The 23207-nt window shown below is 39.4% G+C and overlaps 1 protein-coding gene across 3 annotated transcripts in view; it reads left to right on the top strand.

Annotated features, from left to right (window-relative positions):
• Positions 1-3512: 3512 nt before the first annotated feature.
• Positions 3513-23207, top strand: part of LOC123501900 (centrosomal protein 43-like) — a 64933-nt gene continuing 45238 nt past the window's right edge. For 2 of the 3 annotated variants that reach the window (XM_045250969.1, XM_045250967.1), the window contains exons 1-2: positions 3514-3706; positions 13216-13266. In XM_045250969.1, the coding sequence (XP_045106904.1) occupies positions 3620-3706; positions 13216-13266 (138 nt within the window). In that variant the 5' untranslated portion in view covers positions 3514-3619. Of the gene's footprint in view, positions 3707-13215; positions 13267-23207 lie in introns of all 3 variants that reach the window. The other variant, XM_045250968.1, reaches the window with a different exon arrangement.

The following is a 23207-nucleotide window of genomic DNA, read 5'->3' on the forward strand; positions in this document are numbered from 1 at the left end:
TAGCAAAGTTCTTAGCTGCTGGACTTCTTGTTCTAATTTAATTACTCTACTGGGGTCGACAATCTTGACCTCCTCGTCCTCAATTTCCCCTGCATTCATTCCGAAATTCATGGTGGTGATGAAGTGACAACTAGTAACACTGGGTAGGGAATTGATTCCCGTGTACCATCAGACACAAGTGGACATTCAGGTTTCCCACTGTCAATAGTGTGCACTTAATCTAAGGATCCACCACTCTCATCCCTATGTCCCTGGATTACTTTGACAAACTTTTCAAGGACACGTTCCTTCCCCTCCGTGGACCAGTGTACACCATCATTCGACAGTTTCTCGAAAAGACAAAGTGTTGAAATGGATTACTTTATATTTCTTTACTCGTTTGATTCTCTTGTTCACTGAATTTTGCACTTTTTTTGTACTCATCGGTGGAGATAGGACCGCGACGAGAGTAAATTCTAGGTTCAATGAGGCAAATACGCACTACAGCTCCACAGTTCCTTTCAATCTCCCGAGCAATGTTCAAGATTTTTTCAGCAAGGTGGCCGGGATCTATTTCACTTGCAATATCATTGCTACCTAACCACAATATGCACAGGTCATGCTCCCAACTTAACACTTGGTTTAGTCGGTGGTCAGAATCGAAAGAGTGAGCGTGACCTCCTAGGGCTCTAAAGATTCGTATATTTACATTTTCTGCATTTAAAGATCTTGGTATTTGGCTATGTCCCACCAGTGAAATTTTTAACATGTTCTCTCAACTGCAAGTCTCTCCAGATTTGTCCTGATGGGCTTTAGACCGACTTTGAAGTGTAATTATCCCACCGCTCGGTCACCAGTGTAATGTTTCAAAATTCCGCCGCTGCACACCAGTGTAATGCTCCCACCACAAGTGTAGTGTTTATGATAAATTTAAGCTCATGCACAAAAGAATTATTATTTGACTTACTTTTAAAGGAAGGTTGATTTCTATTAGGATTGGAAGAAGACTATGGTTGTTAATGAGAAAAAAAAAAAAAAAAAAAACATGATTTTATTGACTGATGACTGATGGTGGGGGAGAGTAATGATAGGCTGCTACCAGGTCCTGATAGTTCTCTCACGGGGATGAGAGGAACCACAGGTCCAAAAAAAGAAGAAGAAATAAGTAAATAGATAAATAAAAAAAATTTGAAACAAAAAAAAAATATTTATATATATTGAGGTAACGCTCTCTTCGAAGGAGACTAGGGTAAGTATAACACTTCTATCGGTCGTCCGGCTGTCAGAACAAAACGCCGATCCGGGAGTACACTTCCGAGAAAATTTCACACAGAAAAAAAAAAAAAAAAATGAGAAAAAAAACTTCTATTCACCAAAAAAAAAAAAAAAAAGATGAGATAGAAGACTCAAGAGGACACTCTACTCAAGAAAAGACATGAGAAATGACACTCGTTTCTCCCTGAATTGGGGGGGGGGGTGTTATGGTGTTATGTTAGTGTATGTGTGTTCATGTGATGCTACAAGGCTGAGAGACCGAGACTGGCTTATCTGTGAAAGACGAGAGATAGACGGCGACTGACGACGAGGTCGCTGTGCGACTGATACTGGATAACCTAGATGGGCCCTGGTGGCCCTTTGTTATCCTATTATTTATGTTATGTTATGTTATGTTAGCGTGGGGGAAACAATGGGACGCAAGACGAGGGAAAGTGTTTGAATGGTCTCTTTATGATATTAAGTGACCCTGATCCTGCAGGCAGGGCACGAGAACTCGTCTTACAGTGGAAGGAAGCCTCATCCTTCTCTGGCCTTCCTGTGGAACACCAGGAGGCGCTTGATCAGCAAAGACCATGTTAAAGGTGAACAGCAGACCCGTCACGTTTGACTCGAATATTTATTTCATTCGGTCAAAAACCTGTGAGAACACATTTACGTCAACAAGTACACTGGCAGTTACAAAATAATTTCAACAACGTTTACAATGACAATTCAGCTTAATTGCTACAATGATAACTTGTCTTAATACCAGAATTACTTTATCTTTACTCATATCTCAATCACGCCTCCTACGTAACACCATCTAGGAGCGAATTACGACTAACACAACATAGGCACAAACAGCAGTCATCAAGGTGTTATCATATCATTCTCATTACTCGTACACGTGAACGACCAAAGGGGGATGACAGCGAACTTAGTCAACTTACGTGTTTGGGGTCTTCTATAAGACAAGGGTGAACTCGACCTTCCTCGCCTTCACCACATCACACCTTCCTCTGTGGGGTCGAAACGTAGTCTGCCCCTTCCTGAGGTGCTGGGGTGTAATCTGGGGCCTCGTTCCTTCGTCATCATCAGGAACTCTCTATGTTCTTATCTGTCCCGAGCGCCCTCGCGACCCCTAGGGTCGTACTCTCTCCGTCATGTAGGCCCAGCTCAGCATCCCTTCCATTAACGGCCGACAGTTTTGTAAACACATGTGATGTATACTTCTCACCTTTACTCCTATATGTACTCATTATGTACTATCCTTGTGATGCTGCTCCACATTTTACTCTTAATCCAGTACCTTAAACTTACGCATGCTTTGTTCCTGCGCCACGGCGATAACAGACCACGAAGGATGGAGTTGCTTTGCCACAGTGTTCCTCTGCTGGACGACACCTGTGTGCCTATCACGCATGACGAACTCCTCTCGGCAGTCAAGTTGGGCAAGTCAACAGCTCCTGGCAAGGATGGCATCACCTATGATATCCCCAATGCTCTCCTGGAGGTAAAGGTAGACAACACTATCTTGGATTTATTTAATATATCTTTCACTGCAGGCAAGCTTCCCCGCTCTTGGAAAACAGCCCTCGTCATCCCAATACCCAAAGGTGATGGCACTTTTTGCCCTATTTCTCTCACCAGCTGTCTGTGTAAGATGATGGAACGGGTAATATTGAACAGGCTTATATACAAGGTGGGCCATGTACTCTCTGGCAATGTACATGGCTTCCTAAAAGGTCACTCTACAAGTCATTGTTTTGTTGAGTGTCTTATAAATAAGGATGCTACCTGCAGAGCTTTCGTTGATCTCAAGGGTGCCCAACAAAGTTTGCCAGATGTGTACGTGACTTGTGAGCAAGGAAGATACAGAGATACTATAGAATCCTTGCTTGTGAGAGAGGATGAGTCAGTGGAGCATGTGGTGCTGGAGTGTGAGAGGTGTATACGAAAGAGACAGGAGGGACATGATGTAAGTGAATCTAACTGAGTTAAGACATAATTAGGAATGAAAGAGTGAAGAAGACAGGAAGGGAATGGATGGTGCTGCTGCTGGGAATGTGTACCGGAAGAGAACGAGTGAAATGATGATTGAGGTTGTGAAGAAGTTTCTGGAGAAAATGTGGCGTGCTAGTTGTAAGGATAATTGGTGAACAGGATAATCTTTTTTTCTGCTTGTCTTTTTTTTTTTTTTTTTTTTTATTCTATAAAGGAATTGCTGATATAAAGAGCATTTTACAGCCATCTGTAGCATCAAAATTAAGATCAAGATGTAGCATCAAGATCAAGATCAAAACCACTGTTTTGTGTACCTTACTCTGTAACACTTATCTTTAGTTTCAGTTAGTTATTACTTGTGCCATCAAATTTATTCGTAATGTCCATCGAGGAAGATGAAGACGCCAGCCTAAAGGAGCTTGTTACCAAGACTCTGCAAACAAACGGAGTCCTGGGCAAGATTCAGGTAAATGTTTGTACTTCCCGAAAGCTTATTTCGCTATCTCTTGCAGTGGATGCTGCTAACGGAATAAACTGGACTTCATAATTAGTTAAGCCAGGTTACTGAATACAGTTGGTTCTGAATAGTACATGCCACGGCAAAGTTTTACTAGTCAATTTACAGTTTCACCCAACCATGGAATCCCTAACGTGACTCATGTTTTCTGGTGAGAAATGTATTGAAATGATTGATGCTGCAAGTCATTTCCTGCGCCAATGAATATTTTTTCGAGTTGTGACTGTGTTTTGAACTTTTATGTCTATCTTTCATCCCAACGATATTGTGGGGCTGGATAGCGTAGTTGGTTTAAGGCGGCTCGTGTTCTGTCGAGTTAGCAGTCGTGGATGGTGGTTGTGTGCTCTGTTCGTCTCTTGTGTAGGATTTTACCATCTACAGTCGCCGTTGTGAACCGAGTGACGGGCGGTATATCCCGTTTTTTTTATTTTTGTTCTGTGTTCTTTTATGGTTCTTGTTGTGCTGTATTGTAGTGTTCTACCATGTTCGTATTTTGTTTACAGTACTTTGTTATTGTTGTTGACGGTGGTGGCGGGTGTTTGGATTGTGTGTCTGGTTTTAACTGCAAGGTTTTAGGTTTTGCTGCCCTTATTTTTTACCTTTGTGTTTTATTTATTGTTAGTGATCATGCGTGCAGGCAGGAGCAGTAGCCGTGGTCGTGGGGTAGTTACTAGGAGGATGAGTGGTAGTAGTGGCACGGGTGGTGATGTTCGGCCTGCCAGGGCCTCATCCCCTGCGGTTGATGGTTCTGCTTCTGTAAGTCATTGTGTCACATGCAAGTTCCCTGTCCTGGATGATGATGAGGGTATAGCCTGTGACTAGTGCCAACAGTGGTGTCACGGATCACAGGTCTGCACATGTCTGCCCTCTGACTTTGTTAAAGAGGTTTTGAAACACCTGGGTAAGGGTACAAAGTACGTGTGTACGAAATGTAGGTTGCTGCCACCTATCAGTGACAAAGTTTCATCTAGCGCTAGACCTGATCATGCTGAGCTGGTTTCTCTTAGAGATTGTATGTTTCAAATGTTTAATACCATCACTGGTCTTACAAACATGGTTAGGTCTATTGATGTAAGGATGTCTGGTTTGTCCAAGCATGGGGCTCTTTCTGGTGATGGTGATTTTTTAGTGGACTCTGATGTCCGTACCACTATTAGAGAGGAAGTAAGGGAGCTGCATGAGATAGAAAAAAAGGAAGAATAGTATCATCATTAGGGGGGTTGCCTTATGGTGAAGATTTCCAGGGTGAATTTAATTCTGTTGTTGATTTCTTATATCCTAATAGCCTAGCACCTATCATACTGTCTGATGTGGTGCCTATCTCCTTGTCATTGGTTAGGGCCAAGATTACTAACCTGAATGTGAAACAGGACCTTCTTTCCAAGAGTAATAAACTACTTAATAGTCAGTTCTCCAATGTCTTTCTGTCAAGAGATCTCACCTACAAGCAGCGTGATGAGTCACGCAAGAAGCGAGCCACTAAGGGCCAACCACTTAGACCTTCACAGTTGACCCTTGCTGATCTTGTTCCTTCCGCCTCTACTTCTGCATCTACATTGCTCCCTCGAGCTACTAATGTGTCTCCTTCCAGGGATGCTGCAGCCAGTCTTAAGGAAAAAATGTGATATAGTTTTGCAGTCTTCTAAGGTTCCATCTTTGCTAAGCTCTCTTCTAACTTTTTTCGTGATGAATCTGAATTGTTTGACTAATAAGGTTAATTTTTTGTCCAATTTTGTTTATAGTTTTAATGTTGGCTTGTGTTGCATTTGTGAAACCTGGTTGTTTTCTGATATTTCTAGTGCTGTTGTTAGTTTACCAGGGTACAGTTTCTTGAGGAATGACTCTCCATTTAACCTTAGAATTCATGGTGTTGGTATTTATATTCGTGATGATATAAAGGTTCGTAGAGTTTTCACTGATCACCCTAATACTATTGGAGTTTTTCTGCCTGATTTTAAATTATCGGTTTTAGTTGTGTATCGTCCACCTACTATGCATTTCACGGAGAGTGAGTCATTGTTTTTCGCAAATATCTTTCAAGCTAATGAATTGATCGGAATGGTACTTTGACACTGTGTAATAGACACCTTCTGCTAATTTTTGGTCATACTAAGCAATGCCAAATGATGTTAGTAAAGGCGTTTACTCTTGAGATATACGGTGTTGCTGAGCTTCGCCAACCTATCCATACGAATGTCTACAATCCTCCATCCCATTCCTCCCTACGTTCCTCTCTCCCACTCGCTTCCCTCCTCCTCCTCCCTCTCTTCCGCTATCTTCCCCCCTCCACGTTCGATTGTGTGCGTTAGTTCCGGCGACTCATGTGACTTCGGCTTTAAACGTCAAGAGTAAACGCTTTTATCAACACCATTTGGCAATGCTTAGTATGACCAAAAATTAGTGGAAGGTGTCTTGGTCACAGTGTCAAAGTACCATTCCGTTCAATTCATTAGTTTGAAAGATATTTGCGAAAAACAATGACTCACTCTCCGTGAAATGCATAGTAGTTATTCCCTTGTTGATAACTTGGCACTTATTTCATACATCCAAGCTTTTTGTATGGATAAAGAAATTGTTCTTGTTGGTGACTTTAACTTGCCGTTTATTAACTGGTCTTATGAAGTTCCTTGTGCTGCTTCTACTGTTGAAGGTGAATTTCTTGATCTTTTTACCGTCTTAGGTCTCATCCAATGGGTGAAACAGCCTACTTTCCTCCGTTCAGACAATATTCTTGACTTAATTCTTACTACTGAAGATGACAGAATTTCCTATCTAATGCTTCTTGATCTCTTTCCTGGTTGCGACCACTTTCCTATTATTTTTTATTACTTATTCTGTTCTACTGATTATCCTGTTACTAGTGGTTCTGGTGATTTTTATTTAAATTTTTATAAGGGCAACTATAATCAAATTAATCTTCATCTTTTGGATATTGATTGGGACTCCAAGTTTTCTGGTCTTTGCACTGAGGAAGCATTTTCTTGCTTTTTATCTTTACTTCAAGAGACATTTCTGAAGTTATCCCATTGAAACAGCCATTCAATCCCAAGAAACCTCCTTGGGCTAGATCTATCCCTAATTCCATTAAGAATGATAAAAGATTGGCTTGGTTGAAATATAAGGATGCTCGTAAAAAGTTTGGTAGATTGTCGCTGCTTACATTGAGGTTTTGGCATAATTTTAGAAATCTATCAATAGAGTCTGGCATTACTGTTCAGCAGTGTGTATCCAACTATGAAAAAACTCTGGTCTCCGATAGCTCAAATAATAAACGTTTCCACTCCTATCTCTGTAGTAAAAAAGTTCAGAGACCGACTATTGGTCTGCTGCGGAATGATGATGGTTGGGTCGATGAACCAGTGGATATGGCAAATAATTTTGCAACTGCTTTTTCGTCTGTTTTTACTCGTACTGAATTACTTAGTCCTTTTCCCTGGCATCAATGTGACAGTAAATGTAATGTTGACAGCTTTGACCTCTTCACCATTCAGGATTTTCTTTCTTCACTTCAGCCCTCAAGTAGTGCGGGTCCTGATGGTATTCCTTCTTTTTTAAGAGATGTGCACCTTCCATAAGCTATCCTTTGCTGCTGCTTTATCGCAAATCCCTCTTAACTATGAGTGTTCCTTCACAGTGGAAAAGTGCAAATGTTATGCCATTATTTAAAGGTGGTGTTCATTCTGGTCCCCTGAACTATAGACCTATAAGTTTGACTTCTGTTTGTTGCAAAACCTTCGAAAGAATTGTTGCTTCTCAACTCTCAGCATATCTAGAAAACAGTCATCTGCTTTCCCCTCACCAATATGGTTTCCGTTCTGCCCACTCAGTTTCCGACCAACTGCTATACACCTATGATTATGTTACCCAGCACTATGGTAGTGGTTTGTCAGTAGATGTAATATTTTTTTGTTTTTACAAGGCTTTTGATGTAGTGAATCATGCACTATTACTTAAAATGTTGGCTAGTGTTGGTGTTGAAGGTTGCCTTTTAGGATGGTTGAGGGACAACTTGTTGGATAGGAACTGAATGTAGTTGTACATGGCAGTTCGAGTCGCCAATTGAATGTCACTAGTGGCGTTCCCCAGAGGTCTGTGCTTGGACCTTTACTGTTCCTGGTTTATATTAATCATGTAGTCTCTCAACTAAGTTGCAAATTCTGTCTGTTTGCTGATGATCTAAAACTTTATTTAACATCTTCCCTCTCGTTGTCGGACCACCTTCATTCTCACATCAGTCTGCAAAGTGATATCAACCTACTCCATAGAACAAGTAGCTCCTGGGGTCTTGCATTCTCTGTTCATAAATGTATTCGAATTAATTTTTGTAGGAATTTCAGAGATGCACCTGTTCTTCTGCCGTACTTTATTGATGATCAACCAATTAAGGATGTTGAGAATCACAATGACCTTGGAGTTCGTGTGGATGCCTCACTTAAGTTCCATCTCCATGTTAGAGAAATTGCTAGGAAGGCTAGTGGCATTAGGTTCTCTATCTTGAAGGGAACAGTCTACAGATCTGATTTTATGAAAATGGTCTTTATTTCTCACTTTCGCCCTGTCATCGATTTCGCTTCTGTGGCTTGGTTCACTGGTTACTCTGGAGATCTCAAATTGCTGGAAGGTGTCTAGAGACGGTGGACCAAGAAAATTGAGGGATACCAAGATTTGTCTTATAGTGAACGTCTTGCTCGGCTAAATTTGTATTCCATTAAGGGCAGGTTGATTAGGGCTGACCTTATTCTGGTGTTAAGATTCTGAATGGTTATTGCTCTTATCTCAGTCATTTGTTTGTAAGAAATTTGAATAGGGGTATAAGAGGTCATTCTCTTAAGCTGTTTATTCCATGGTGTAACACTGACATTAGGGCTCGTTTCTTTTCAGTTAGAGTCATTGACATCTGGAATTCTCTACCTGAAAATGTTGTCTCAGCTCATTCAGTAGAAGCCTTCAAACGTCTTCTTCACCCTGCTCTTGGTCCAAGGCTGTATGATTTTGATTAGTTTTGTAGTCTCTTCATCTGTGGTCTTGGTAATCTGCCAACTACCTTATTGAATAGATTTTCCATAAAGTACATTATGAGTCTTTATGAGCTCATTACCCAAGCCATTTTGGTGATGCCAACATTAGCCAACCTCAAGCTTTAATTCAAGAACATCTTTTTGGATTCATGGTTGGAGGCATCGCTTGTTTCTAGATGGGGTTAAGCCCCATCTAGGTAAGAATCTAGGTAAGAATGGCCTTCTTTCTAGGCAGACCGGGTTCAAATCCTCACCAAACGTAGTTTTCCAATGGGAGATGTAACGTTCTCCTGTTAACCCTAGCGGTGCCATATACCCTAAGCTTTTGCGGCGTCTAATGAAATCATTTCCATTTTCCAACAATCTTTGGGGATGGGTGGGAAATTGGGGTTTTTGGATGGAGGAGCATTCAGTTGAGTAATGGTCATTGCAAAAGAGGTATGAAATAAAAAAGACATTAAAAACTCTGAAAATACTTTGATGGTGGAGGCAGCAGCTGAATGCAGCGGTGCCAACCTTATTTAAACCTGATCTAATGTTATGTAGCCTCCCCTCCTTTAACCTAACCTATCAGGGCATGGACTCTGTACATGCTTCCCTTGACCCCCTTGCAATGAGTTAGAAATCCATGATAGACTGCTAAAGGGTACTGGAATAGTTCTCATATGTATTAACATGTAATACCAGAGTAGTAACAGTTGGAGGAGTGCACTAGTGTTACTGGGGTCGTGGTCAAGACGGCCCCTGACCACGATGCCCTCCCACGATGGCCCAATGTTTACCATGACGGCCCCACACTACAGACCACGATGGCCTCGGCTTTTTTTTACCCATAAGATGGTTTGAAATTATACTTGTTGATACAGCATCTTATACTAAGACAGATTGTATTAACAAATCAGTCGCTCCCCACTCCCTCCTCCTTCCTCACCCAGTGATAGGTACTGTACCACGTAGTACGTACATGAGTACTTACTTTTAATCATTGGAGTAATGTTATCGTGTAATGTTTATTAGTAAATTCCATACTTGTTAATACAATCTGCCTTAAAACGTAAGATACTGAAACATTCCACAGATTGCAAAACATAATATTAAAACCTTCGATATTTAGCCAAGTGGCACCTCCGGCTGCTGCAGCAAGCCAGCAAGTCATAAAAGATACAATGGACTATCACATGCCTCTCAGAAATTTTAAAATCATCTTACGGATAAATAAAACCTTACATAACATTTTCTGCTTAGAAATGCATGTTCTCTCACATCTTTCAATATTTACAGAAAGTCGTGTTACACCCTGTATACGTATATGCACTGTATGGGCAGGGTACACCGGTGTACCAGTACGTTATGGTTTTAACGCTCCATACTACACAACACTATCTCAGGAACGGTGAGTTGGCATCCGCGGTTAATGTGTTAACATAATGAAAGAAATAAGAGGACAATAACCCAAAATTTGGTGTGGGGTCATCATGGTAAACATGGGGACGTAAGGGTTAACATATGAGGCCGTTGTGGTTTGTAGTGTGGGGCCGTCGGGGAGGGCCGTTTTGGGGGGGGGCCGTCATGGTCAGGGGCTGTCTTGACCAGGAAACGTGTTACTGCATGGGTTAGATTTTGTGAGTCTTAAATTTCAGAGGGCTCTCCTAGGTGAACATTAAATTTCCACGGATGAAAATCTTCACAGACATCTTGTACAGTAAGAATGCTTCTTAAGTAGGATCATTCCATGCTAATGTCAACTTGAGGGTCAAAATTGAAAACTTGAAGTTGAAAACCTGAAGTTTCTAAATCCAAAGAGAAAACTAGAAAATATCAAGCCAAATTTTTGTATGAGGCTTTTTGAAGTTGAAGAAAACTGTGAAATTTTTTTTACACACACACATACAAAAAAAAAAAAAAAAAAAAAATTAGTTTCTCATATTTTCATTACATGGAAGGTTGTTGATTCTGACTTCAATGTATATTAGAAGTATGGTCATCATTGTATTAGGCTAGGATGTTGGCAATTCTAAGCAGTTTAGTACTCGGTAATGATTGATCATGTCAAACAATTTTGAATGTAATGACTTTGACAAAAAAATTGATATTTGTTTGTATAGGGCAGTGACTTTTTGGAGCAGTGTAATATAACTTCATATCCAATACCTATGCACCATTTTTTTCTTTTCTCTGGCTATTTATTTTCTGTAATTATGTCACAGTCATTAAGTTTTTTTTTCGCTACGGTTGTTTCATCGCAGGAAGAAAATGACCGTAACATATGGTTATTCTGTATCATGCATATGCTGGTACCATCTTTAATCTGTGTTTTGTTTGTGTTTCCAAAGAATGGAGATCATGACACTATTCAAGAAGACATGATTGTAAGGAATGTCCTAGTGCCAAACATTCACAGGGACACCTACATCTTTTAAAATGTGTGGCTGTTGTATGCCATGTTACCAATAGTGAAAGTTATAGTAATAGTTGGGTGATGTATAGTTGTGATAATAAAGGTAATGAGAAAAGGCAGTGTTTGAATAGATCATAGAAGTGTTGTGATAGATATAGAGGGTGGAGGAGAGTTTGGCTATGTGAGGCAAGGAGATAGGGGGTAAGATAAGAGGCCTGAAGGAAGGAGGAGAGTTTAAGGTTGCAGCTGTCAATCACAGCTGCTTGCTGTTTGTTTGTTTCTTGTTGTTGTGGTAGCTTCACCTCTTCTTAAAGTTTCTGATTCTAATTCCCTTAAAACTGAAGAGTAAGGCTTCCATTTGGTACACACACACACACACACACACACACACACACACACACACACACACACACACACACACACACACACACACACACACACACACACACACACATAAGACCTAGATTGGAATATGCAGGAGTTGTGTGGACTCCATAAAAAAACATACTTTGTGAGTGTCAATTTGGTTTTAGGAAAAGGCGTTCATGCACGACAAACCTGATATGTTACTATTCGAGGGTGATAGATGTAATACAGGAAAGAGACACACACACACACACACACACACACACACACACACACACACACACACACACACACACACACACACACACACACACACACACACAAATAAGACCTAGATTGGAATATGCAGGAGTTGTGTGGACTCTATAAAAGAAACACATAAGAAAATTAGAGAGACTACAAAAAATGGCTACAAGAATGTTCCAGAATTTAAAGGGATGGCATATGAGGAGATACTAAAGGCAATGGATCTACCAACATTGGAGCAGAGAAGAGAGAGAGGGGATCTGATACAAGTTTATAAATTGATTAATGGAATGGATGAAGTGGATAATGAGAAACTGATCCTGAGAGAAGAATATGACTTTAGAAGCACAAGATCGCATAGTAAGAAACTAAGGAAGGGACGATGTCTGAGAGATGTTAAAAATTTAGTTTCCATAAAGATGTGTTGAGACTTGGAACAGTTTGAGTGAGGAAGTGGTGTCAGCAAAGAGTGTACATAGTTTTAAAGAAAAATTGGATAAGTGTAGATATGGAGACAGGACCACATGAGCATAAAGCCCAGGCCCTGTAAAACTACAACTAGGTAAATAGGTAAATACACACACACAAATACAAAAACAACAAATTTTCTAATCTCTCTCTCTCTCTCTCTCTCTCTCTCTCTCTCTCTCTCTCTCTCTCTCTCTCTCTCTCTCTCTCTCTCTCTCTCTCTCTCTCTCTCTCTCTCTCTCTCTCTTTCTCCGAAGAGAGAAGCGTTCACTTTCCTCTTCGAAGGCGATATAGTAACTAAAAAATAGCAGCATAATACACAAAGACGACAAGTATGACAAGTTTGCACGAGTTTCCCGGCGCTCGGGGCGGGCGGCAATACCACCCGTATATCATACAGACGGGCTTTTTAACATCCGGCGCAAAGGGGTTAAACAAAATCTATGAGTGGAGTAAGAAGTGGAAATTGGAATTCAATGCAAGAAATGTCATGTAATGGAACTAGGATAGAGTAAGAGAAGACCAGTATGGAACTATCTGATGAGAGAGGAACAAATAATGAAGACTAGAGAGGAAAAAGGTCTGGGAATGATTATACAGAAAAATCTGAACCTTGAAAAACACATAAGTAAGATATTTGGATTAGCATATAGAATGTTGACTAATATAAGATTGGCATTTCAATTCATGGACAAAGATATGATGAAAAAAATTATCACAAGCATGATATGTCCTAAACTGGAATATGCAGCAATGGTGTGGTCACTGAGCTCTAAAAAAATATAAGAAGATTAGAATGGATTCTGAAGATTTAATAAAAGAAATATTCAACAAAAATTTAGATTTTTCAACCTGTTTGCTCAATCTTTATCTTTAAATTAGTTTCCATCTTTCTGGGTTAGCTATCTGTGCTTGTTTTCAGACAAGAAGTCCCTGTATTGTTCAGAATTTTTTTTTTTCAGGCACAACTTCGCGCAAGTGTTTTCCTGACACTGGAGGAGGAATTCAATGATGTGAGTATGAGAGATTTATGTGTATTTGTTTGTATGACTGAATGACTGTTTAATAGAGTTATTGCCTTTAGAACATTCGCTGGAAGATGAAGCAAGGAAATTGCAATAATGTGATATTGTGTATCTGATTAGATTTTAGATCTTCATGTGGGGATGCAGAAGTAGAGCTGGGTACATATTTTTATTACTCATAAAATGCAGTTGTTGATAAAATTGCAGTCTCTGGCTGTCACAACCACAAGTCATCTCTCAAACTGCAGTTGATTGTGTATCATTCACCAAACAAATGCTCTTATATAGTAAACCTCCAATTTTACCTGGGATTATGTTCTATAGGCACCTGTGAATTGCTGTAATCTACATTATATTGACATCACTACAAGAATGGCAAGTTTTTTTCTTTTTATTAATAAGAAAAATCAGTATAAATACTTGCTGATGATGGAGGAGATGAATGAAAATAAAGAAGTGGTCTTACAGCTCTATATCATGAACATATATGAGAGAGAGAGAGAGAGAGAGAGAGAGAGAGAGAGAGAGAGAGAGAGAGATCTGCTGGTGTGAATTCCTAGATATGCATTTCTGTTTGATTGTTGTTGGCCAAGTGAGAATAATGAAACTTCCACACACACAGAGAGAGAGAGAGAGAGAGAGAGAGAGAGAGAGAGAGAGAGAGAGAGAGAGAGTGCCGCAGCCGACAAAAGTGCAGACAACAAATTTTTTTATGCGAAAGGGAAGCTGGCCAAGGGGAAGAAAAAAAAAAGAAAGGCCCACTGGATTGCCAGTTCCCTTAAAGATAATAAGAGATTTTTTGAAACCTCCCTCTTAAAAGAAGTCAAGTCGTAGGAAAATAGAAATACAGAAGCAGGCAGGGAGTTCCAGAGTTTACCAGAGAAAGGTATGAATGATTGAAAATACTGGTCAACTCTTGTATTGGAGAGTTGGACAGAATAAGGATGAGAGGAAGAAGAAGACCTTGTGCAGCGAGGCTGCAAGAGGAGGGGAGGCATGCAGCTAGCAAGATCAAAAGAGCAGTGGGGGATGCCGTGGTACAGTGGAACCATGCGCGCTTTGGGGTCCAAGGGGTCTCCAAGTGCATCGGTTCGAATCCTGTCCACAGTCCGAGTGTAGGTTGGGCTTCCTCACTCGGGGCAACGGTTTCCTAGCGGGTGGGCTTTGAGATAGGAGGTACCCGAAAAAGTATCCTTTTTAGCCAATAAATTCCCGTGAAAAGCCCACATGGTATAAAAAAAAAAAATGAAAATTACGATAATAGATAGAAAGAGATGCAACATTTTGGTAGTGAGAAAGAGGCTAAAGACAGTCAGTCAGAGGAGAAGAGTTGATGAGATGAAAAGCTTTTGATTCCACCCTATCTAATAAAACTGTGTGAGTGGAACCCCCACACCCCCCCCCAAAAAAAAAAAAAAAAACATGAGAAGAGTACTGAATGGAAGGACAGATAAAGCCCTTGTACAGAGTTATCTGTTGAAGGGGTGAGAAAAACTGGCAGAGACTCCTTAGAACGTCTAACTTCATAGAAGCTGTCGTAGGAAGAGATAAAATGTGAAGTTTCCAGTTTATATTATGAGTAAAAGACAGACTGACAATATTTAGTGTAGAAGATGGGGAGAACTGAGTGTCATTGAAGAAGAGGAGATAGTTTTCTAGAAGGTTGTGTCGAGTTGATAGATAGAGGAATTGAGTTTTTGAGGCATTGAACACTTATGTTTTCTCTGCTCCAAACTGAAATCTTAGAAAGGACAGAAGTCAAACATTCTGTGGCATCACTGCATGATCTGTTGATTTCCTGAAGGATTGGTCGTCTCTGAAAAGACGTAGAAAAGTGTAGAGTAGTATCATCGGTGTAGGAATGGATAGGGCAAGAAGTTTGGTTAAGATCATTAATGAATAATGGAAAGATAGTGAGTTAGAGGACAGAACCCTGAGGAACACCACTGTTAATAGATTTAGGAGAAGAACAATGACCATCTACCATGGCTGTAATAGAATGTTCTGAAAGGAAACTTGAGATAAAGTTGCAGAGAGAAGGATAGAAACTTTAGGAGGGTAGTTTTGAAATCAAAGCTTTGTGCCAGACTCTATCAAAAGCTTTTGACATGTCTAATGTAACAGAAAAAGTTTCACCGAAATTTCTAAAAAGAGGCAAACTAAAACTGCCTAGTCACTTGATTTTTGTCTCCATTTACTGGTTTTTGGAGGTCTACAATTTAATTTGTTATTACACATACTACTACCCACGATTGTTAATTATTGTGTTAATGTTGTGTGTCTATCTACATGGTGGCTCTCTGGGGTTGCTTTTTCTGCGCCATGGCCACTTAAAGGGGCACGGAGGACGTAGCAGTTTTGTGTGTGTTTTTCTGCTAAATGAGACATGCTCAGAAACGTAATAGTGCAGTGTGCAAAGACAATTAGTGTGGTGTCACCCACAGACGATCGTTTAGTCGTCAGCGTCTCGTTTACTCTGTTAAATCCCTCTCCAGGGCTGTGTACCCATCTGCCTCAACCTTGCCATGTTGCTGATCTTGTTCGTGGTGCAAAAGTTTGGGCAATCTGTAATTTTGCACCCAAACTTTCTGCTATGACTGTGTGTGTGTGTGTGTGTGTGTGTGTGTTGTGTGTGTGTGTGTGTGTGTGTGTGTGTGTGTGTGTGTGTGTGTGTGTGTGTGTGTGTGTGTGTGTTTGATCTGCTGCAGTCTCTGACGAGACAGCCAGACGTTACCCTACGGAACGAGCTCAGAGCTCATTATTTCCGATCTTCGGATAGGCCTGAGACCAGGCACACACCACACACCGTGACAACAAGGTCACAACTCCTCGATTTACATCCCGTACCTTACTACTCACTGCTAGGTGAACAGGGGCTACACGTGAAAGGAGACACACCCAAATATCTCCACCCGGCCGGGGAATCGAACCCCGGTCCTCTGGCTTGTGAAGCCAGCACTCTAACCACTGAGCTACCGGGTGTGTGTGTGTGTGTGTGTGTGTGTGTGTGTGTGTGTGTGTGTGTGTGTGTGTGTGTGTGTGTATTTACCTAGTTGTATTTACCTAGTTGTAGTTTTACAGGGCCTGGGCTTTATGCTCGTGTGGCCCCGTCTCCATATCTACACTTATCCAATCTTACTTTAAAAGTGTGCACACTCGTTGCAGACACTACTTCTTCATCTAAACTGTTCCACGTCTCAATACATCTCATGGAAACTATATTTTTTTATATCTCTCAGACATCTTCCCTTTCTCAGCTTCTTACTATGCGATCTTGTGCTTCGGGTGTTATATTCTTCTCTCAGGATCAGTTTCTCATTATCCACTTGGTCCATTCCGTTGATCAATTTATAGACTTGTATCAGGTCTCCTCTCTCCCTTCTTTGTTCCAAAGTTGGTAGATCCATAGCCTTTAGTCTCTCCTCATATGTCATCCCTTCAAGTTCTGGGACCATTCTTGTAGCCATTTTTTGTAGTCTTTCCAATTTCCTTATGTGTTTCTTTTTATGAGGGGTCCACACTACTCCTGCATATTCCAATCTGGGTCTTATTATAGTATTTATCAATTTCTTCATCATTTCTTTGTCCATGTAGTGAAATGCTACTCCAATATTCCTCAGCAAATTATATGTTTCTCTAAAAATTTTATCAATATGGCTTACTGGTTGATTGTTTTCTTCCATCGTCACTCCTAAGTCCTTTTCCTTTTTGACTTTCCCCAGTTCTACTCCATCTCCCATCTTATAGATTCCCACAGGTCGTCTTTCACTCTTTCCCATTTCCATGACATGGCTTTTGTTCACATTGAATTCCATTTCCCACTTCTTACTCCATTCCCAGATCTTATTTAGGTCTTCTTGCAGTATTTCACAATTCTCCTTTTGCTTTATAACTCTGCACAGTTTCGTATCATCCATAAACAAATTTATGTAGCTGTTCACTCCTTCTGGCATGTCGTTAATATAAATGAGGAAAAGTATTGGTGCCAATACTGACCCCTGTGGCACTCCGCTTTCTACTGCTCTCCACTTGGACTTCATATCTTTAACTACCGTCCTTATTTCTCTCCCCCTCAAATAATTTTCTATCCATCTCAATGTGCTTCCTTTTAAGCCACCCTTCTCCTCTAACTTCCACAGTAATCTTGCGTGTGGCACTTTGTCAAACGCCTTTTTTAAATCCAAATAGATGCAGTCAACCCATCCCTCTCTCTCTTGTACTCTATCAACTATTCTAGAATAGAAACTCAATAAATTAGTTACACAAGACCGTCCTTTTCTAAAACCAAATTGGCTATTTGATATTAATTTGTTGTCTTCAAGGAACTCGATCCATTGGTTTTTTATTATTCTTTCACACATCTTGCATATTACACTATTTAGTGATACCGGTCTGTAATTTAAAGGTTCTTCTTTCCTTCCACTCTTATATATGGGAACCACCTCAGCTCTTTTCCATTCTACTGGCACTGTTCCATTTTCTATTGAGCATTTTATGATGTTGTATATAGGACTTGCTAGTTCTTCCCTACATTCTTTCAGTATTCTGCCTGAGACTTCATCCGGTCCCATTGCCTTCTCTTCATCCAGTTCCTTCATTAACTCTTTTATTTCAAGCTTGGTTACTTTAATCTCTTTCATATAGATTGTCTCTCCATTACCCTGTGGCCTCTCAAATTTGGATTCTTTAGTAAAGACCTCCTGGAATTTTTATTTAATAGTTCTGCCATACTTTTTGGGTCTTCCACCATCCCGTTCTCTCCTTTTAACCTTTCTATTGTTTCTTTCTGCCTAATTTTTCCATTTATGAATCTATAGAACAATTTTGGTTGCTCCTTACATTTTTCGACAATATCTTTTTTGAAGTTCTTTTCCTCTTCCTTCCTCACCTTAACATATTCATTTCTCGCTGCCTTGAAGTTTTCCTTGTTTGTTGGATTCCTATTTCTCCTCCACCTTTTCCATGCTCCATCTCTTTTCTCCTTTGCCCTAGCACACCTTGCATTAAACCAATCTTTCTTTCCTTCTTCTTTTGGTCTATATTTTGGGACATATTCCCTAACTCCTGTTTTGTATATTTCCAAAAATAAGTTATATTTGTCTTGCGTTGTCTCTGAGTTTTCCATCTCCTCCCAGTCTACGTTTTTAAAATAGTTCTTGAGATTCTCAATATCAGCCTTTCTGTAATTTAATCGGTCTCCTTTGTATGAATCGTCTCTATCTTCCTTTCCCTCTTTTATATATATTTCTAATATTGCATGGTCACTCTTTCCCAATGGGCACTTATATCTTATATCGTCATTAATTTGTATACCCCTTGTATGTATTTACCTAGTTGTATTTATGCTCGTGTGGTCCCGTCCCCATATCTACACTTATCCAATTTTTCTTTAAAACTATGTACACTCTGTGCTGATACCACTTCCTCACTCAAACTGTTCCAAGTGTCAACACATCTTTGCGGGAAACTAAATTTTTTAACATCTCTCAGACATCGTCCCTTCCTTAGTTTCTTACTATGCGATCTTGTGCTTCTAAAGTCATATTCTTCTCTCAGGATCAGTTTCTCATTATCCACTTCATCCATTCCGTTAATCAATTTATAAACTTGTATCAGATCCCTCTCTCTTCTCTGCTCCAAGGTTGGTAGATCCATTGCCTTTAGTCTCTCCTCATATGCCATCCCTTTAAATTCTGGAACCATTCTTGTAGCCATTTTTTGTAGTCTCTCTAATTTTCTTATGTGTTTCTTTTTTATGGGGAGTCCACACAACTCCTGCATATTCCAATCTAGGTCTTATTTTAGTACTTATCAATTTCTTCATCATTTCCTTGTCCATATAGTGAAATGCTACTCCAATATTCCTTAGCAAATTATACGTCTCTCTGAAAATTCTATCAATATGGCTAACCGGTTGATTATTTTCTTCCATTGTCACTCCCAAGTCCTTTTCCTTTTTTACTTTTTCTAGTTCTACTCCATCTCCCATCTTATAGATTCCCACTGGTCGTCTTTCACTTTTTCCCATTTCCATGACATGGCTTTTGTCCACATTGAATTCCATCTCCCATTTTTGCTCCATTTCCAGATCTTGTTTAAGTCTTCCTGTAGTATTTCACAATCCTCTTTTGTTTAATGACTCTGCACAGTTTCGCATCGTCCGCAAACAGATTTATGTAGCTGTTCACTCCTCTGGCATGTCATTTATATATATGAGAAAAGTATTGGTGCCAATACTGACCCCTGTGGCACTCCGCTGTCTACTGTTCTCCACTTGGACTTCATATCTTTAACTATCGTCCTTATTTCTCTCCCCTTAAGTAATTCTTCATCCATCTCAATGTGCTTCCTTTTAAGCCACCCTTCTCCTCTAACTTCCATAGTAATCTTTCATGTGGCACTTTATCAAAAGCCTTTTTAGATCTAAATAAATACAGTCAACCCATCCTCTCTCTCTTGTACTTTATCAACTATTCTAGAGTAGAAACTCAATAAATTTGTCACACATGACCGACCTTTTCTAAAACCAAATTGGCTATTTGATAATATTTTGTTGTCTTCAAGAAACTCGATCCATTGCTTCTTTATTACTTTTTCACACATCTTGCATATTACACTAGTTAGTGATACCGGCCTGTAATTTAAAGGTTCTTCCTTCCTTCCGCTCTTATATATGGGAACCACCTCAGCTCTTTTCCACTCCACTGGCACTGTTCCATTTTCTATTGAGCATTTTATGATGTTGTATATTGGACTTGCTAGTTCTTCCCTACATTCTTTCAGTATTCTGCCTGAGACTTCATCCGGTCCCATTGCCTTTTCCTCATCCAATTCCGTCATCAACTTTTTATTTCAAGCTTGGTTACTTTAATCTCTTTCATATAGACAGTCTCTCTATTACCCTGTGGTCTTTCAAATTTGGATTCCTTAGTAAAGACCTCATGAAATTTACTATTTAACAGTTCTGCCATACTTTTGGGTCTTCCACCATTCCGTTTTCTCCTTTTAACCTTTCTATTGTTTCTTTTTGTCTTATTTTTCCATTTATGAATCTGTAGAACAATTTTGGTTGTTCCTTACATTTTTCGACAATGTCCTTTTCATAGTTCTTTTCTTCTTCCTTTCTCACCTTAGCATATTCATTTCTTGCTGTTTTGAAGTTTTCCTTATTTTCTGGATTTCTGTTTCTTCTCCACCTTTTCCATGCTCCATCTCGTTTCTCCTTTGCCCTAGCACATCTTGCATTAAACCAATCTTTCTTTCCTTCTTCTTTAGGTCTATATTTCGGAACATATTCCTGACCCCAGTTTTGTATATTTCCAAAAATAAGTTATATTTCTCTTGAACCGTTAATGAGTTTTCCATCTCCTCCCAGTTTACGTTTTTAAAATAGTTCTTGAGATTCTCAATATCAGCCTTTCTGTAATTTAATCGGTCTCCTTTGTATGATTCATCTCTATCTTCCTTTCCTTCTTCTATATCCATCTCTAATATTACATGGTCACTCTTTCCCAATGGGCACTTGTATCTTATATCATCGTTAATTGGTATATCCCTTGTAAAAACTAGGTCTAATCTTGCCGGCTCATCGTTTCCTCTGAATCTTGTGTTTTCCTTTACTCTTTGGACCATCAAATTATCTATCATTAGGTTCAGGAATCTATCTCCCAGGCATCTTCCCCATACCACTTTCATAATTTTCCCAGTCTACCTCCTTACAGTTGAAATCTCCTATCAATATCACTTTTCTCCTTTCCTTAATGATTCTTGTAAGACTCCTTATTGTGTCATCTATCATGTCTCTATATTCTTGGTTAGTCCATGAGTTTGTTTTGGTGGCACATATGTTCCAATGATTGTTAACTCCTTTTGTTAATATGCATCTTAACATACAGTATTTCTGATTTTCCTTCCCCAAACTCCACTTGATTTACCACTATCTCCTTCCTTAACATCATCATGACTCCTCCTCCTCCTTTACCCACTCTCTCTCTCCTCCATATATTATACCTTTTATCTATGTCTATTTTATTGCCTCATTTAACTTTGTTTCCACCAGGCATACAATATCTGGTTCTTCTTTCTTTATGTAATCTCTTAATTCTAATTTACTAGATAAAATCCCATCTATGTTTGTATACATCATTTTTAATCTCTTGTTCTTATCATTTTTAGTTAAACTTGCTCCATTCTTTTCTCTTCTTTCTCTTTTATATACCATTTCCTTATCCTGTCTCCTATAATTCTCCAAAAATGCCTTCTTCTCCTCCTCTGACCTTTCATTATTTTTTCTCTTGCTTCTGCCACCAGTTCATTGTGTCTCTTCCTTTCCTCCTCGTTTCTATTTTTTTTATTATATATATATATATATATATATATATATATATATATATATATATATATATATATATATATATATATATATCTTTGCAACCTTCTGTTTCTCTGAGTTTTGTTTTTCTATATAGTACTTCTTCTGCTGCTGCTTGTGATTTTAGTAATATCTTAATTGGTCTCACTGTTCCTTCTTGATATGGTCCCATTCTATGGATTTCTTCTACTTCCTCTTCTAAGTTCTGTCTATCCTCGTCATTCAGATGTTTTAGTAGGTCTTTTACTGATTTCATTTCGTCTTTTTCCCTTCTTGGTCTATATTTAACATTTTTTCTTTCAGTCCAAAAATAATTACACTCTTCTTTTTTCCGCAATTTCTCTTACTAAATTTTCTTTTTTCTTGAGGACTCCTATCATTTTGCTTGTCATATTTTCATCTCTTTCTTTTAACTGTTCTTGAAATACTTCTTGAAATGATTCCTTGTCTTTCTTATCTTGGATTCTCCATGCTTGTACTTCTTTTTTAATCACGTCTTGTACTCTTTCTTCTTCTTTGTTAACTAGATCTTTTAGCTTTTCTTTTTCTTTCTGGGCTTTACCGAGTCCTTTTTCCATCAATTTCTTATAGTTCGCTATTTGGACTTTTAATTCTTCATTTTCGGTTCTTAGCCTAGTTTCGTTTTCTTCCACTCTTTTTATCCTTTCTTTCAATTTCTGGAGCTCTTTATCCTGTTCTTCATTCTCTTTCATTCCCATACTCTCCTTTATCAATTTATCTAATTTACGTTTGATAGTTAAGACTCTATCAAATAGTGAAGTTTGCGCCGTATCAAAGCCTTCAAATTCTCCTCCTCCCTCACCAACATTGTCATCATCAGCTTTCATTCTTTCCCTTGTCACATACCTGCATTTAGATGGAATATCTTTCTCACTCATTATTATTTAACACTGTATTCATGAAAGGAAAAATGAGTCCACACTTATTGCCCAGGCCACTGTAAACCCAAACAAAGGTAGTGAAGATCAGCTGATTCTCGGGAGCGACTGTATCGCGTCCTTCCTCTGCTGCGTCTCGTCTCTCTCTCTCTCTCTGTGTGTGTGTGTGTGTGTGTGTGTGTGTGTGTGTGTGTGTGTGTGTGTGTGTGTGTGTGTGTGTGTATTTACCTAGTTGTATTTACCTAGTTGTAGTTTTACAGGGCCTGGGCTTTATGCTCATGTGGCCCCGTCTCCATATCTACACTTATCCAATCTTACTTTAAAAGTATGGACACTCGTTGCAGACACTACTTCTTCATTTAAACTGTTCCACGTCTCAATACATCTCTGGAAACTATATTTTTAATATCTCTCAGACATCTTCCTTTTCTCAGCTTTTTACTATGCGATCTTGTGCTTCGGATGTCATATTCTTCTCTCAGGATCAGTTTCTCATTATCCACTTGGTCCATTCTGTTGATCAATTTATAAACTTGTATCAGGTCTCCTCTCTCCCTTCTTTGTTCCAGGGTTGGTAGATCCATAGCCTTTAGTCTCTCCTCATATGTCATCCCTTCAAATTCTGGAAGCATTCTTGTTGCTATTTTTTGTAGCCTCTC

Source organism: Portunus trituberculatus, chromosome 10, assembly GCF_017591435.1.
Source record: "Portunus trituberculatus isolate SZX2019 chromosome 10, ASM1759143v1, whole genome shotgun sequence".
Classification (NCBI taxonomy): Eukaryota; Metazoa; Arthropoda; class Malacostraca; order Decapoda; family Portunidae; genus Portunus; species Portunus trituberculatus.